The following is an 18,660-nucleotide window of genomic DNA, read 5'->3' as shown; positions in this document are numbered from 1 at the left end:
GAGGCAGCTCATTGATGTCTCTCTCTCTCTCTCTCTCTAAAAAACAAAACAAAATCATATTTTTTAAAAAGTGTAAAGGAGCAGTAAATGCTTATTTAAAAGAAAACCTTTGCTGAAGCCTATTGTAAGTTGAGGCAACTTGTTTTAACAATTTGGATTTGGGGATTACAAGAATTGGGTTTTCTTAAAAAATTATGTCGTTAGGTGCAAAATCATAACTTGAATCATGCACCATCTTTCCTGCCTGCTTCAAAAATAAAGAAAAATAAATTTCCATCTAAAGCTGTCTTCTCAACCATTTGACCGATGTCTCAGAGAGCAGGAGGCAGGGATGCCTAGGGGGCCCTCCACTCTCCCACTTCCCTGGGGAAATTGAGCTAGGAAGCCATGTGTAAAATTCCGCTCAGATCATGTGGGACAATGCCAGTGTTTTCTGTTGGGACCTGACTATCTGATCATTAAGTCAAACTGAACAAAGTCTTTGAAACATAATTGATTGTCCCTGTTTTTGCAACATTTTTTAGCTCCCCCAGTGACTGGATGATGGACAACAGGAAGTCTTGAGACTGGCAATGATTATTAGATGAAAAAAAACAAACCAAATGCAGGTCCATTTGTTTAAAGCTAGGTTAACATTATAAATGATCAGCAAAACACATTAAATCAGCAAACATACGGAGTATATATATTAAAACTTTCAACTGGAGTTCCTTTTAATTCCTCATTATAGGCTATCCTCTCCCTAAAGAAGACAAGGATCTTGGCACACTTTACCTATCAAATGCTCCCGCTCCTATTATTTAAAGATTTTATTCAATCTTTTTGAGAGAAAAAAAATAAAACAACTTGTACTTATTTTTTAAATTGGTAAATATGTATTTGCATTTATCAGTTCTGGTGGGAGGAGGAGGGTGGCTACGGAGTTTGGTCCAGCAGGCAAAAATATTTTATTACTGACTCTGTTCAGCATTGCCAGTCCATGTGATGATAAAAAACAAACCAAAGTTTAGTCAGCTTTATTAATCTCTTCCTTGGATGCTTGCGTTTGTAACCCAGGAGCTATAGGTGATCATTTTCTACCACATCGTTGGAAATGCAGAAAAAGGTGTTCTGTGATGAGAAAGAAGACCAGCAAAAGAGATGCAGAAAGGACTTAGAAGAGGGACAGAGCCAGAGCCCCCAGCTCTGGCTCTCCTCTATTACCAAGGACTGGAGGTATCACATTGATTGCATGTTTTTCTTGTTTGCTGAAGTTATTTTGAATTTGTTTTCTTTTGCTTGCAACCAGAACTCCTTACCAGTGCAGACTTGACCTGGAAAGGCTCCTCCTTGGGTCTCAAAGGATTTTTCCTTCTCACTGAAAGGCAATTAGGGAATTTGGTCTCACTGTGTCCTGTATCTGGGAGTGGGGGTGGGGTGGCATCTCCATAGCTGCCATTAACTGTGGGCAATTCTGCCTAGTAGTATAGGGGTGGTGGTCACTAGTGCTGGGCTGGTTTTAGATGGGGCCCCAGAAAAATGGGCATGACAACTGCCTCTTTTTGGTGCCTTCCAAGTTGACAGATGAGCCACAGATCTTACTGTGAGAAAGATGCATGAAGTTCTTTCCTAAGGGGCAGGTAGATCTCTGAAGAGCAGTTGAGTTGAAGAGGAACAGAGCTTTTAATTTTACCTGAGTCATTCCTTTGAATCATACAAGGGAAGGGCCTTTTGACTTAGTGTTCTTTCCTACTCTGACCTCTTTTTCTCTCTCCTCAATCCCACTCCTTTTCCTGAAGCTTTCTTCTCTCAGTTCCTCCAGTCTGGTGTTTCCCCACAGGAGGAGGAACACTTGTCTCCTCATCCCCTTCCTGGCTCTTAGACTTGAGAGCCCCAAGTCCCCGCTGCTCAGTGAAGGCTGCTCCACATCAGGAGGGAGAAGATGTGCGTCTGGGGTGTAGCCTAGATTTTGGTCCTGGTTCTGCCTGTACTGGCTATGCAAGCTTGGACAGGTTCCAACTTAAATTTTTTGTGCTTCAGTTCCCTCCTCTGTAAAAGAACTACCACCACACAGAGTTGTCATGAGAATTACATGAGTTAACATATGTTAAGCAGTAGTTTGGTCGCAGGCAAATAGTACATGGTAGCTACATTGCTGTTGTTACATTCGGCTCTAACTGCATGAATAGGGACACTCACTTCTTGGCATCTTGCCTCAGCAACCCTACATCACCCATCTTAGTTACTCCAGCATACACCTCCCTCTCTGGAGAATTAGCCTGAACAAACCATTTCCATTTAGGCCATCTCTTTGGATTTTAACACCATCTAAAATTAGATTGTAAGCTCCTCAAAGGAAAGAAGTGTGTTTTGAGACTCTGACAAGAACCTTTATCAACTCTTCCTGAGACCACAGGCAGAACTTTTCAACTATTCTGCTCCAGGGAGTGTTTTTCAAGCTACCTCCTGATCTGCTTCCTGAATTATATTCCTAAACCACATATCTCTTGCTCAAAAAAATCCAAAGATTGGGGATAAAATCCAAACTGTTGAGAATGAGATTCTAGGCCAGTGCTGTTCATTAGAAATATATGCAAGCCACTGGGTTTAATTAAAATTAAACTCACCTGTTCCTTTTTATGTTTTTTAAAATGTGGCTTCTAGAACATTTTAAATTACATATATTTATTACATATATTTTATGTAATGTAATGTAATATATTACATATTACATATATTTAAAATGTTCTAGAAGCCACATTTTAAAAAACATAAAAAGGAACAGGTGAGTTTAATTTTAATTTTATTTAAATATAAGCCTAGTATATCAAAAATATTATTTCAATATGTAAGCAGTTTAAAAAATTATTGAGATATTTAAATTTTTTTTGGCAAAACCTCTGTGAGATTCAGTTGCCTCATCTGCAAAAGGAAAATAGTGGTTCATAGGTTTGTAGAAGATGAAATTTGCTACTGTAACAAATTACCACAGACCCAGTGGCTTAAAACAACACATATATTATGGTACAATTTTGGAGGTCTGAAGTCCAAAATGGGCTAAAATCAAGGCGTTGACTTTGCCTCCCTTTCCCTATTAGGACCCTTGTGATTACATTGCACCTATTAGGTTAATCCAGGAGTTTCCCTATCTCTAGGTCTGTACCCTTACTCACATCTGCAAAGTCTCTTTTGACATGTAAGGTCACACATTCATATATCCTGGGGATTAGGACACAGGCGTAAGTGGGGGCCTGTCATTCTGCCTGCCACACCCATGCATTAGCACAGTGCTTAGCCACTGCCAGCCCTCAACAATTGTTCTCTTATTAGAAAACCTTGACTATAATACTTAATAACTTTGTATTGTTTAAATGTTTATGTATTTGTGTTCTGTGAATGTCACATTCTTAGCACCTGGCACATGAGCTGCACACATATACTGACTAGCTCATACAGCTAGTCCCTTCTATGTGTCAGTCATGGTTACTAAGCAACTGGGAATACAGTTCCCACTCTCATGAGCCTGTACCGTCAAGTGTGGATATAGAACAGGTGCTCAAATATTTGTTAAATGAATTAAAGAAGCAAAACAGCTTAGACTTCTGAGAAGCACATCAGTGCTAGTTCTCACACTTTCTCCTGGAATGAATGCTCTTTCCTCTTTTGCTTGTCCAAACTTCCTTCAAGACTAGGCTTAAATACCTGCATTAATGTTTTTAAGGAAATGAACATTGTAAGTTGTAACTGAACACATTTCCTGCCTTGCTTTGTTAGCTAAGAAACCTATTGTGAAGTTCATGGCCTATTCTCTAGCAAGAATGTAAGACTGTATGGTTCCTTACCGGACACTCATCTCTAACCTTGGCTTTTCTGTCATGATTTCTCTTCACTGTAACTCCCTCCAGTATTTATCTTTTATAGTCTATGTATTTTTCCTAGGCTCCTTTATGTTATTTGTGCAATGAAGCAACCCAAAGTAAGTCATGTAGAATGTATTACCCTGTTGTGTCTGTCAGTCATGTCCTGTAGGAAGCAGATGTCAAGATAAAGTTAGAGGTGCAAGAAATCTGAGAGGGGGGGTAGTGCCTGAGAGAGATCTGGGTGAGGGAGCAGGAGTAGGCAGGAAGAGCCCTCAGACTGTGATGTGGTTTTGGCATCTAGGAAAGGACAGGGGGAAGGAAGATTGCCCAAGAAGGAGTGCTTCCTTGGGCAGAAGTGGCCATGTCCAACACCCCTGCTGTGCTCTGTCATTGACTTGGATCAGATACTGTGGTGGACCCCACAGGTGCTGCAGCTGGAAGCTGTCAGCTAACTGCCCCCGTCCAGGTAGGGTCTCCAATGAAGGGAGGAGAGCTGAGCCGAGGGCCTTTGGATCTATAGGACTCACTCCTTGAGGCAAATACTGTGTTGGTCCTTTGCAATCTTGCCCACATTACAAGTGTCTAGTTACCATTTCATAAATTACATCTTTTGATAGAACCAGTTGGTAATGTAATAGTAATAGCATGATGTAGTAAAAAGAGTTTGGATTTGAGAGACAGAACTATCTGATTCACATCTTAAGGTTTTTTTTTTGTTTTTTTTTTAGCTAAATCCAAATTAGCTAGAATCTAATGCCAGTTATTTAACTTCTCTAAGCCTTTAAAATCATCTGCGAAAATGAGATTAATAATGTTTTACCCTAGAGTTGCTGGGAGGAGTTTAGTAAAATGCCTATAATTCAGAACCTACCATTTAGAAGGTGTTAAATAAATGTCTTCTCTCCTTTACTCTTCACTTCGTCACAGGATATAGCGCTAGTGTAAATATTTTGTCATTTGACTTAGATTCGGTATTACTATTTCTAAGAAATTGTGACTAAAAATGATAAGTGCCGTCCGACTCAAAACAGAGGTGAAGTTGGTGCTTGAACTCAGTCTTCTGGTTTCAATTTCATCATTCTTTATGTACTGTTGGCAGTTTTCAGGGAAATGAGGGGCAACGTCTCATTACACAGCCAACGTGAGAAATGCATGTAACCACGTACAGTTGGAATCCAGTGACAAAGGGGGCAGGGAGAGGTGGTGGGGCTAAAACATCTGGAAAAGAAGGCAAATAATTAACCATTGTGAATGAAGAAGGAATACAGAGTATTGCTTTTCCCCCACAAATAACTGTATTGATAGAATAAGGAGTTTTTAGACCTAAACAATCTAGCCAGAAAACTGCTTAAGAAAAATGGCTTTTTCTCAGCCTGAAAATAGAACAGGAAATGAAAATTTCCTTCCAGACTCCCCAACACGATTGTGATTTTGCTGTTTCCTGCCTGGTGTATTACACACAGCATTTGAAAATGGCCTTTGTGCACAGTTGAACCAAACAAGTGCCAAAGCCATCTCCCTCCTGTGCTTTGTCATAACTTATTCCTAAAATCTAAGTTTTCTGAATTTGAGATGCTTCCTCATAAATGAAGATAAGTGAAGTCATTGTGAGTATATATTATAGGGCGTTGTTGCTTTTTTCCTTTATTATTAGAATATAACTCATGCTAGTCAAGCCATCTTGATAGTTTCCCTATTCCTTTCTTTTCCACTACAACTTACACACTGGAGCTGATCAATTTTCTAGCAAAGTTAATGGATACAAAATGGCATTCTTTACAATTCTCAAGTGTCCATGACATCCCCTACCTTTGTGGCATTCTCAAGGTCAGTTTCACTCCTGTGGCCTGTGAGTTTCAGTCTACTGTATTTACAGTGGCCTCACTGCATTCTCGAACTGCTTGTCTCCGTACTGTGTGCATTCTGGAGACATGCAAAGCCAGTCCTGAGCCTGTGCCCTCAGTGTCCTCTCATAAGCCTGAGCATGGGACGAAACTACTGTGATAGGTGAGGGCTGGAGAAAGAGGTTGAGGCAGAGATTCCTATGCAGGCCCTGAGAGGCAGAACCTGGTCCTGAGAGGTTCTCTCAGGAGCAGAGTCATCCCTTCTTGATACCAGTCACCCAACATCCTCATGGCAGAAGGACATGTTCTGAAGAAAAAAGCTGTCACCTGAAAATTCTGGAATGTCTTTTGAACATAGGTAGAGCCCCAACAGGCCCTTGTCAGAAACAAAAATGTGAGAGGATATAAACGTGAATATCTTCAGGACCCCTTTCAGTTTAAGGTATCAGGTTCTTTTCACCGAATATTAATCCAAGGTATTCTAGAGGTTGGAATTGAACGAGTCCTGCCCACAACCCTTTCAGCTTGGCCTGGGACCACTGTAAGTACCCTTAAAGAAAACAAATTACTCTTGCTTTCATACACATTGGGCAGTTAAAAATTGCTTGTAACATTAAGGCATGGTTGCCCACTCACTACAAGGGAAAACAGTTTGCATAATCTTCTCTTCAAAGATTTTAAAAGAAAGTATTGTTTCTTTTACAGTGATGGTTCAGATGTATCCTATTTAGACAAAGGGGGACCTTCTGTACTGTTTCAGTCCTTCCTTGCTCAGGCAGCCCATATTCTTAAACAGTGGATCCATAAGTTGCATCATGAAGAGATCATTCTTTATGATCTTCAGTTAATTTTAACAGCAAGGTCGCCAACACCAGGGATGTAAGACTACTCGTTGTTCTACCACATTCTAGAATTTTCTACTTACATACTTTTCCCCTTATGCCTTTCTCTACATTTCTGCCCTTTGAAATGCTACTTATTCTTCAAGATGCAGCCCCAAAGACCTCTTAGCTACACCACTCCCAACAACAACAAAAAACAAAAAACCATTAACAATGACTTTTCCTATCATGAAGCATTTGGCCTAGGCATTTCATTTATTTTTTATTTATTTTTTAATCCTTACCCGAGAATATTTTTCCATTTATCCTCAGATAGCGTGGGAGGGAGAGAGAGAGAGAGAAACATCAATGTGAGAGAGAGACATCAATTGGTTGCCTCCCTCATGACCCCAACCAGGGCCAGGATGAAATGCAACCAAGGTATGTGGCCTTGGCAGGAATCGAACCCAGGATTCCGGTCCACTGGCCGACGCTCTAACCGAGCCAAACTGGCCAGGGATCGCCTAGGCATTTTAATGAAATTTATTAGAACATTCTCTTGCCCAGCCGGTGTGGCTCAGTGGGTTGAGTATCATCCCATGGACTGAGAGGTCCCAGTTCGATTACCAGTCAGGGCACATGTAATTTACATATTTACAACAGAGGAAATTTAGGATAAAATCTGTCAAAACTTTAGTTGGTCTCATGAAGTGAACATAATCCAATTTTATGATGAATCATAAACAATTTGGCAATTTCATGGGTTAACTATTTTAAAAATTACCAAAACACACTGTAGGCTATTGTAGATAAAAAGAAGCCATTGCTTTGTTGAGTACTTTTTAAAAAGTTCTAAAAGGTACTGGTTAATAAGATATAGGTTGGTCAGTTTCCTAAATGCTGTCCTCTGTGTTTGGCATATGCCCGTTTAACACATATATCTTTTATCCAGTGTTTAATTAAGATTCCAACATTGTACTTCATTACTGCTATTTTTCCTAACAGTTTTACAAGTCATGATTGTACTATGTTAGTAACTTTTTTCCCAAGGAAAACTGGATGTAGTTTTAGATCCTAAAAATATTTAAATTATGTTTCTCAAGCAACACCTTACACAGTTGTTATGCTTTATCACTGTATAAAAATGTACAGTGGTTTATTGACATGTACATTCCAATATGTTTACAGCTGCAAGATAATGAGGCACACTCAGTATTGCACTTCATTAAAAGTTCAGGCTCAAACTTAACCTAGAAGTTTAAATGAAACTGCATTTGTAATTTAGTAATTCTTATAAGGACAAACATTGATATCTTTATGTACAATGTGATACTTATTACATTTATATGCCATCCTAACACAATTTGTTTTAAATAACAGTCTAGGAAATAAACCAGAATATTCTCTTTTATCCCCACCCGTGATGCAATTGTACAGGATTACAAAAAGGCAGTATACAATAAACAATGATTATTTTTCATTTTTGCTTGAAAGCCAGCATCATTCTTAGTCCATGGGCATGGCGATTCTTTTTATATCAATTATCTATAAATGTCCAATGCTTCACAGGCCAATGACGGTAATGGCCACATGCAAACACCTCACAAGTTTGATGTCTTGGCCCAAAAGAAAATAAACCGAACTAATGGGGAAACTTTCCATAGCAAGAATTATGTACATGGTATTTGGCATCCTTCTTGCATGGTGAATGGTTCATTTTCATGGATGTAAAAATGGTCCCGTCCTTATCCTGAGCAGTTTAAACTTCACTACATCCGCTTGGGGGATGAAGGCAACTTTTCTCTCCATAGACAAAGGAATCTGAGTGTCTTAAAAAGTGTGAGCATTTCTGCACACTCCACAACCCAGAGCAAACTCTTCCCCAGTGGGTGGATGAACAACATGGAGTGGACATTCAGTTCCTTCTAATTGTTTGCCTTTGGGACCTGTATACATTTTGAAGAAGGCAAAAGAATATAATTAAAAATATATATACATATAAACCTAGTGTAAATATAAATCACTGATAAATTATTCAAGAAATATGACAATGGTTATGCAAATATAAAATTAAAAATTTTTTTCTAACTGCAAAAGTAAAAACGTTCCCCATAAAAAAAAGTCAACATACCAGATATACAGTATATGTAGAACATGGGACATGGTCCCTTACCCACAACATCCTGCCTGGAGATAAATACTATGAGCTACAGATCTTTTTCTGTTAATAAATGAATTCCGTTCATCATTTTAAGCAAAGAGCAATGAACAAAAATGGTCGCAAAAATTCCTAAATTTAGTCCAGCAGGAAATTATTTTGGATGAGGAAATATGGAGACTTCTGTATAAAATGTTTTTCTCCAGATAGAAACAAATTTAAGTGTAAATAAGCCATGTTACCCTTCCATCTTCTCTGAAAAAAAAGGCACACACTGGTAAAATGGGAAGACTGGTCATCAGTGTTCTTTTAAAAAGTATATGGGAGGGAGAGTAAAAGATAAAAATTAATCAGCCTAAAAATATGAACGATAACGTAATACTATGGAAGAAACACTTTAGGAAAGTTAAATGTGTAAATAATAAAAAAGATAAACTAGGCTTAAAAATAGACCCCAAACCCCTTTTTCCATCATTTAAAGCCTTGTTTTGCTCATACGAACAAATATCCTAATACCAAAATAGTCATCAGTAAACATTTTAGAAAGGACAGACAGAGATTACCTAATTAACTTCTTAATCCAGACTCTTGATTTCATCCATGTATTAATTAAAATTAATGGTTGACAGTGGTTGGAGAATTGTTCCTTCTGTCTTTCTAAGTAAACTGCCTGGCCATCTTCCCTGCCAATTTCACTGTGAATTCTCCTTTAATTCTCTTCAGTTCTCGAGATGAATGGATGAGTTAGAGGAATGTGAGAGACAGGAAAAGAACACCTCAATCTAAGTGTTTGATCTTAGGCCAGGTATTTAACCTTTCTAGGCCTTAATTTTCCATTTGTGAATGTGGAGGATACTACTATCTATCTTGTAGTTTGTAAAAATGAGGTGAGAAAATAAATGTGAAAATGCCCAGGACGTCAGTTCCTTCCTTCTGCCATCTAACCCCTCTCCTGCCTCATTCCTGTGATTCACAGTTGTTTACAGGACAAAGTCCTTTCTGTTGGCTGACCTGGATGATCATGTGAACTGTAGGAGGTGAGGCTTTGCCCTTGCCTCAACCATCCTCCTCCTCTCAGTGACTACCGCCACTGTTGTTCTCTGCAACACTGGTTTATTACTAGCTAACTTCCTTTTTGTTTTTAGTATTTTTTTAGTTATTTATCTCCTAAGCCCTCCGTGTCATAAAGGCAGGAAGCAAGATTGACTTTCCTGGTTTCCAGACCACTATCCGACAACTTTCAGTCAATAATACCTCTTCCCTTCAAGCTTAAATGAGCTAGAACACAGCCTACCCGCTTTCCATTCCCTTCATTTGCTGATCTCCAGACCACTACTACCTTCCTCCTGCTAATGATGCCTCACATCTCTATTCTGGCCATTACCCTGAACACTCTAGGATCACATTTTTCTGATCTTCTTTCAAAGTCCACTACTACTATTAAAAAAAAACAGGTTTTTAGAGGTGTAACAGTGTAAACATTTTTATTTGACATGAGCAAATAGCAAAAAGTATTCTTACTTAAAAAACAAAAACCTCTTGCCCTGGCCAGATTTGTTCACTGGTTAGAGCATGAGACCCTGGACTGCAAGATTGAAGGTTCGATCCTCAGCCCTTGTCGGGGGGTTGTATGAGAGGCAACTGATGGATGTGTGTGTCTCATATCAATGTTTCTCTCTTTCACTCTTCCTCCCTCCCTTCCACTCTCTCTAAAAATCAATGGAAAGTCCTGGCTGGTTTAGCTCAGAGTGTTGGCCTGCGGACCAGAGAATCCTGGGTTTGGTTTCCACTAAGGGCACATACCTCAGTTGCGGTTTGTCCCCAGCCCTGGTTGGGGTTGTGTTGACGGCAACACATCCACTAGATGTGTCTCTCTCACGCCGATGTTTCTCTCTCTCTTCCTTCCTTTCTCCCTCCCATTCTATTTGAAGATAAATGCAAGAAAATATCCTTGGGTGAGGATTAAAAAATAAAATAAAATCAATGGAAAAATATCCTCAGGTGAGGATTAACAAAGAAAAAAAACAACCTCTTTATTTTACTATCTTTGTTTTTGAAAAGATAATGTAGCTCTCATGGTTTAAAAATCAGTAAGAAGTCCCGCCGCTGTGGCTCAGTGGTTGAGCGTCGACCCATGCACCAGGGGTCACTGGTTCAATTCCCAGCCAGAGCACCTGCCCAGGTTGTAGGCCCGATCCCCAGGGGGTGAGGGGACATGCAGGAGGCGGCCAAAGGATGTTCTCTCTCATAGATGTTTATATCTCTCTCTCCCTCTCACTTCTTTCTCTCTCTTAAATCAATAAAGGAAAAAAAAATTATAAAAAAATAAAAACAGAAGTCACTTTGCCCCATTTCTTCCCCATCTTCCCTGTTTTCCCCAGTAGTTAACCAATTTTATTAATGTCTTGTGTATCTTTCCAGTATTTTTATGAAAATATAAACAAATATATATATTAATTTCCTCCTTTCTAATAAAGGCAGCACACTATATTTACTCTTTTAAAAAAAAAAAAAAGTTTTATTGATATTTTAGAGAGAAAGAGAGGGAGAGATAAAAACATCGATGTGAGAGAGAAACATTGATCAGCTACTGCCTGCACACCCCTAGCTGGGCATCAATCCCACAACCCAGGCATGTGCCCTGACTGGGAAATCGAACCGGGACCTCTCAGGCCATGGGATGATGCTCAATCCACTGAGCCACACCAGCCGGGCACTCTCTTTATTTATTTTATTTTTTAAAATACGTTTTTATTGATTTTTTTTTTTTTAGAGAGAGAGAGAGAGAGAAATATGGATGAGAGAGAGACATCAACATCAATCAGCTTCCTCCTGTTGGAGATTGAGCCTGCAACTCAGGCATGTGCCCTGACTGGGAACCGAATTGGGAACTTCTTGGTGCATGGGTCATTACTCAACCACAGAGCCACACCAGCCAGGCTGCAGTTTTCTTTTTTTAATGGTGTATATTCCTTAGTGTTTAACCACCCCAATACTGGATACTTGTATTGTTTATGAATTTTTATTATTACAAGCAATGCTGCAGTGAATAGCCTTGTACTTTGGTTGCAGTTTGTTCCCGGTCCTGGTTGGGTCGTGCGGGTGGGACTGTTGAAGGGTAGATGTATTTGCAATTTTGAGAGGCACCTCAGGGTCTACCATTTGCTCTCTGATAAGAAATGGATAAAAGTGTATGCTTCCCAGCCTGGCCAGTTTGGCTCAGCAGTTAGAGCGTCAGCCCATGGACCAAAGAGTCATGGGGTTGATTCCGGTCAAGTGCATGTACCTGGGTTGTGCTTCAGTCCCTGGCCCTGGTCAGGGTCGTTGATGTGTCTCTCTCACATTGATGTTTCTCTCCCCTCCCCTGCTTCCATCTGAAGATAAATGGAAAAAATCCTCAGGTGAGGATTAAACAGAGAGAGAGAGAAAGTGTATGCTTCCCAGCTTTAACAACATTGTGTATTGTGGTGTATGTATTTCTGTATGTATTTTCATTAGTTTGAGACATAGCTCATGTACAGTTCCCTTCTATGGTCACCTTTACCTCTCCTTCCACTTCTCTCACTACGTTAAGCCTGTTATTCCATCTCACTGTGATCACCAGTCTCCTGACCTCTTCCAAATTTTCAGTCTCTTTTTAGTTTCATATTGACTTTTCTCAGCTTGACCTTCACAGATCATCATTTCTCCTATATTTTCAGTGGCTTCTTTAATTCCATTGGCTTTTTGATACTTACTACACTGCCAGTTCCCAGTCATTCTATATTTTAATTTTTTTGTTAATCCTCACCAGAGGATACTTTTCCATTAATTTTTAGATAAAATGAATGGAAGGGAGGGAAGGGGAAGGAGGGCGGGAGCAAGAGACAAACATTGATGTGAGAGAGACACATTGATTGGTTGCCTCCTGCACAACACAGACTGGGGCTGGGGATTGAACCTGCAACACAGGTACATGCCCCTGACCAGGAATCAAACCCTTGACCCTTTGGTCTGTGGGCCAGCACTCTAATCGCTGAGCCAAAACTACCAGGGCTACAAAACCCCTTTAAATGGTTCTGTTATCCATTATATTTCAAATTTCACATGTAAACAGCAATCCTTTTACTAATCTTTAGTTGACTTCCTCCTCATTCTGTAAGCAATCTGCTCCATTATAGCTCCTAACTCCTCACTCATGATGAGGATCTTATTTTTTCTTTTTGTCCTTACTCGAGGACATTTTTTCATTTTTTGTTCAGATAGAGTGGGAGGGAGAGAGAGGAAGAGAGAGAGAGAAACATCGACGTGAAAGGGACACAACGAGTGGTTGCTACCCGTACAACCCAACCAGGGCCGGGGACAAACTGCAACCAAGGTACATGCCCCTAGCAGGAACCGAACCTGGGTCTCTCTGAACCGCAGGCCGATGCTCTAACCGCTGGGCCAAACTGGCCAGGGCGAGGATCTTATTTTTTACTTCATTCACAAAGTTAGAAGTTTTTAAGATCCAAGGAACCCGCTTGCTTCTTTAGGATAGTTTGAACTAGGATTTCTGCCACTTGAAACAAAGATTTCTCAGGTAATCATTAAATAAAACTGGATACCATCATACTTAAAAATATTGAAAGCATACCTGCAGGACAGTGTGGTAGTTCTTCCTTAGGAATGCTGGTCATTCTTTGAAAATCATCATGACAAGCATTACAAAAATGTGTTGTTCCAAAACAGAAAAAGACAGCCACTGAACAGCAGTAGCGACATTTATATTCCAAAAAGTCTGTGCCATGTTTTGGACACATCTATAGCAAAAGAAAATAGACACAAGATTATAGTGAATCTATTTCATTATACTTATGATAATCTTATATATAGCAGTGATTCTTATTTTGAGAGTATACACAGCTCTGCAAACTGATTGAAAAATTAAGATATACACATTTAAAAAATGAATAAATATATGGCTTTGCCCAAAAGATCTGGACAAGTCTCAAGTTCTAATCCCAGCTCCATCATAACTAATTTTGTTTATAAGCTAGCCATGTAATTTCCTTGTGAATGTTTCCTGGTCAGCCAAGTTGAAAAATTAGTAATATTTCATTTATCAGTCTCACAGATGTACTGTGAAGATTTTATCAAAGAGGGGAAAATCTAAAAATATGAAATATTGTGATTATTTTACAGAAGACAAAATTATAAAATACAAACTCTATCCAAAATAAACATCAGAAATGCCAGGGGGAAAACCTGCTATACCATTTCTACCATACTGACTATATTATTATTAAAAAATAGAAATTTAATGTTTCTAAATTATCCTTTCTAATACAATGTTCTACCCACCTGAGCCCTGGACACATCAGAACAGGCACCACAAATGAGTTCCCTGGGATCATAGTCATCCCCTTGTCCAGCCTCAGCATCGCAGCGAGCTTCGCCACCAAAATATGCCTAGGGACAAAATGCATTGAGATTATAGCAGGTCAGAAACTCTGCCATGGTAGATCTAGTTTGGGCATAGTGGAAATAAGGTCAAGAGGTCTTGCAGATCAGGATAAGAAATAAAGCTGTTCCTCAATTCTGAATGGACCCATGTTTACAGTAGGAAGTCCAAACACTGTAATGTCAAAGCAAAATAACAAAAGAATGTATAATATCCCATGCCCGGTGGTGTGGCTCAGTGGTTGAGCATCGACCCATGCATCAAGAGGTTGCCAGTTCGATTTCTGGTCAAGGCACATGCCCAGGTTGTGGGCCAAATCCCCAGGTGGGGCATGCAGAAGGTGGCCAATCGATGTTCTCTCTCATCGATGTTTCTTTTTTTTCTTTTTCTTTTTTTTATCCTCACCCGAGGACACTCTTCCATTCTTTATTCAGACAGAGTGGGAGGGAGAGAGAGGAAGAGAGAGAGAGAAACATCAATGTGAAAGGGACATATCAAGTGGCTGCCACTCGCACGACCCAACCAGGACCGGGGACAAACTGCAACCAGAGTACATGCCCCCAGCTGGAACCGAACCCGGGTCTCTCTGGACCGCAGGCTGACGCTCTAACCGCTGAGCCAAACCGGCCAGGGCCTCATCGATGTTTCTATCTCTCTCTCCCTCTCCCTTCCTCTCTAAAATCAATAAAGACAAAAAAAAATGTATAATATTCCAAATAAATATCAAAATTGGATATTAAATAAAAAAGAGAAACTGCTTCTTCAGGGCAAAGTCTGAATAGTTTTTCATCATTTTGAAATTGTAAACATCTTCCATTTTACTCCCATTTAAATACTGAAGAACAAAAAATATGCCTAAAGTAAATAATCATATAGAATTATAATCCTCAGGCTAATGAGAAAAAAAAATCAATTTTAATCATATAAAAAATTTTTAAAGCAAAGGCAAATTTGATACTTCTGTTCAGAATACTACTCACACTTATAAAGCTACACTATATGCAAGAACTAAACAGTATCCAGTACGGATACTTGAATAAATGAAATTATCCTAACAAATGATTTAACTGAATTTGCTCTGGGCACAAAGTAAGTGAGGTCAATTATAACTGGGGCAATCTACATCCACATGTTCCATAGCAAAAAAAGCTATGTCCATAATTGAGGATAAACAAGATGAGTCACTATAAATCTATTATTTATACTAGAAAAACCAGTCAAAAGACAGGCTCCATTGATACAGAGGTTAGTAAATGGTTATCTACCAGCTGAATTTGGCTTCAGGAATATTTCATTTGTCCTGGGGTCTATTCCAGATGTTTTACTTTCCCAGATATCCTGGTTGGTTTCCTGGACATTTGACTACCATCCTTGTGGTGACACAATACTCATTTATGATGTTTAGTACATTAAACACACAAATAATGTATTATTATTTGTAACAATACAATTCACAAATACACAGTATTGGTTTTTCCTTGGGTGTATGTATATTTGTCTGGTTTTCTGGCTACCATCTACCCTTCCATGCACTATCTGTATTTTCTTTTTGCTACACTGGGAGACTATGCATCTTTCATTTACTGATTCTTTTGTTCACTTACTCATTTTCTAATTAACTTAGTGTCCTGTAAGTGCCAAGTACTGGAGACAAAGAAATGGGAAAACACAGTCTTTGTCCTCATGGAGCTTATCGAGCAGGGCAGAGATAACTGACAAGTAGTCATAATGCAGAGTAATGAGTGCTATGATGGATGGGTGTCAGATTTCTAAATCATGTGGTGGTGGGTAGGCATGGGCACATTACAGAGGAGGTGAAACCTGTTCTGAATCCAGAAGTGTGACATATTTGGCTCTGCACCTGAGCACATATGTATGGCAGGTGGCAGGTGAGAGTAAAATGCACAGCCAGAGGGACACAGGGACGAGCATTTCATGAAGACAAATCGCCTATGCAATGGTATGAAGTGTCAGTGAGTGAGAGACATGGCCGAGTCTGAGGAATTACAAGTTGTTCAGTATTTTATAGCATAGGGTGCAATGGTAGCATACTGGGGGATGAGATGAAGAGTGGGCAAGGCTACAGGATTATAAGTAGAACAATCACACAATCAGATTTGAGAAAAAGTAATATACGAAAAATAGTATAAGTATAAAGGATGGCATGGAGGGGTTAAGGGCTCCACAAAAGGAGTTCAGTAAGAAGGCTGCTATAATTACCAAAGAAAATCATTAGGTTTGCTGAAGATGTCATAGGGAAAAACAAACAAAAAAACCCTCAAGAGAGATTTGGAGACAGAATTGACAGGACTTTGTAAATTAATATTGGAGAATGTGAGAGTCAAAGCTGAATGTAATACTGGACATACGGACTTTGAAGTTATCTGTGAAAAATACAAATGTCTGAAAGGCAGTTGGATATCTGTATCTAAATCTCAAAAATTTTAGAAGGTCATCACATTATAGGTGGTTGACAAAGGCATGGGTGTACAGGAGGTCACCAAAGATGAGGCATTGTTAGCCAAAAAAGGAGTGTTGGGGAAGCAAATATGTTAGGGGCAGGTGAATGAAAAGAAACCCTAGGAGGGCATTAAAGATAAATGAGCAGAAAGGACTATATAAAATATATATATATGTATATATATATATACACACACACACATACATACATACTATTGTCCTGGAAGACAAGGAAGTAAGAATTTAAGGAGGAAATGCTCAAAAGAGTCAAGTAAGAGAAGTTTATTCAAGGACCAAATGAATTTGGAAAACAGGAGATTATTACTGATGGTAAGTAGCTTGTATACAGAAATATTTCATGTTCTGGAAATACTCTATATAGGTTAAAAAAAAAAATCCCAAAACAAATTAAGTAAATAAATTCAACATGAAACAGTACAAAGCTTTCTCATTTTTAATTTCAGATTTAAGATGTAAGAATAATTGGATATCGGTATACAAATTCAACTTCTTAATCACATAGGTAAGGTAATCTCTACTTCTTAAAAATTCTTAATATAATTTATAGCATACCTTTCTGCATTTGTAGCAAACATAATATGCATATCTATTCATGGCGTAGCCAGCTGGGTCATTATAAAATCTCACACCAGGAGTTGTGATAGCTTCACTCTTATGCAGACCTTCATATTCCAGTCTCATTAAGGCTTTTCTTCTGACATCCTCATAGAGTTCTTTTATTGGATCAAGCAGGTCTTTTAATACTATATGATTTATTTTGTTCTGAAATTTAAAAAATGAACATCCTTTAAGAGAATCATTTACTTATTAATTCAACAAACAGTGTGTACCAAATTGCCAAGCACTGTGCTAGGAAATAACCCAAAATTTTCTAAATAAAATGCCATTTAAAAGTAAAGTCCTCACAAGCCTGTATTTTCCTGAGAATAGGGAAAATGGGAATAAGGGCACAGAATGTGAAAATTCAATTTTATTAGCTTCATATTCTTGAGTATGAAACATATCTCCTGCTGCCTCGACCATTGTGAAAATAAAAGGTTATCACCTTGCTGCCACAAATAAGACACATTCGTGTGTGTGTGTGTGTGTGTGTGTGTGTGTGTTTTGGTTCCTTGGAGCTAGGGTAGAATGTGAGATGGTATAAATAAGCAGGCAGTATATTTTATCTACCACTTTCATATATCATTTCTTAAATGTGATCTTCTTTTGGTGACACTGTATGAGACAAGAGAGTAAATAATAATCTTTTTTATCATTTCTCAGTTTAAGCAATTGTGTTAAGTCTTTCCATATTATACCCTTTATACCAGTCTGCAAATCTTAAAAAAATAGGGAGAACTAAATAGAAAAAAATGAAGAATTAATAGAGAAGGCATTGCTAATCACATTCTTAAACAAAGGTTTTTTTGTTATTATTAGCTTGCCAGAACAACTTGCTACTTTGCTTATTACTATCTTTGTAGAGATGTGTTAAAAGTTTTTTCTTATTTGAGCTCTAAATGACTCTGAAAGTTCAGATTTCACTCTTTAAATGACAGGTGTCAGTACCTACAAGTGCCACAGGCTCATTCTTCTTTTTGGTAGTCACCATTGTCATGCCACATGATGTAAACTCTGAGGGGGGTCTGAAAGCGGTGATGTAAGCATGTCCTTCAATGTTTGATGATGTCTAAATGAGTTTCACGATGCAGTATGCTTAATTTAACTAGCTTTTAATTGACAATTACTATTTTAAAATGCATTATAATAGAGAGATCTATAATATTCTCAGGTACCACCTGGATAAAGAGAGCAGAAACTGATGGGGGATGGTGGTAAAAAAGTAAGTGGGGAAGGACACTGAGAGATACTGACACAGGTTTATTCTTAAAGATGAAAGAAAGGAAATAGAAAGTAGGTACTCCCTGATTCTTTCCATACCTTGCAGATGGGACAAGATATAAATCCAAATGTTATCCTTGGACCAAGCCATCTGTTTTCTAAAACTCGTCGACAACACTGTAAGTGGAATACGTGACTACAGTCCAGCTTAAGTAAATAAAAGAGAAGGATATAAGCAAATGTAATAATGATAAACATGAGTAACTGGCAGATT

At 38.7% G+C, this 18,660-nt stretch overlaps 1 protein-coding gene and 1 long non-coding RNA gene across 16 annotated transcripts in view; one reads left to right on the top strand and one right to left on the bottom strand.

Annotated features, from left to right (window-relative positions):
* The first annotated feature begins 1,162 nt into the window (after nt 1-1,162).
* On the top strand, nt 1,163-18,566 carry LOC118622282. Its single transcript, XR_004958028.1, has 3 exons — nt 1,163-1,215; nt 17,009-17,067; nt 18,493-18,566. It is a non-coding gene; the product is annotated as an uncharacterized LOC118622282 (long non-coding RNA).
* MYCBP2 (MYC binding protein 2) overlaps nt 7,872-18,660 on the bottom strand; it is a 297,109-nt gene continuing 286,320 nt past the window's right edge. For all 15 annotated transcript variants that reach the window (XM_036249657.1, XM_036249659.1, XM_036249660.1 and 12 more), the window contains 5 exons: nt 18,486-18,593; nt 17,118-17,327; nt 13,985-14,092; nt 13,278-13,443; nt 7,872-8,450 (listed from right to left, as the gene is read on the bottom strand). In XM_036249657.1, coding sequence (XP_036105550.1) covers nt 8,335-8,450; nt 13,278-13,443; nt 13,985-14,092; nt 17,118-17,327; nt 18,486-18,593 — 708 coding nt within the window. In that variant the 3' untranslated portion in view covers nt 7,872-8,334. The remainder of the gene's footprint in view (nt 8,451-13,277; nt 13,444-13,984; nt 14,093-17,117; nt 17,328-18,485; nt 18,594-18,660) is intronic.

The sequence above is a fragment of the Molossus molossus genome, unplaced genomic scaffold, assembly GCF_014108415.1.
Source record: "Molossus molossus isolate mMolMol1 unplaced genomic scaffold, mMolMol1.p scaffold_m16_p_9, whole genome shotgun sequence".
Taxonomy (NCBI): domain Eukaryota; kingdom Metazoa; phylum Chordata; class Mammalia; order Chiroptera; family Molossidae; genus Molossus; species Molossus molossus.
This window is presented reverse-complemented; position numbering and strand designations above follow the sequence as displayed.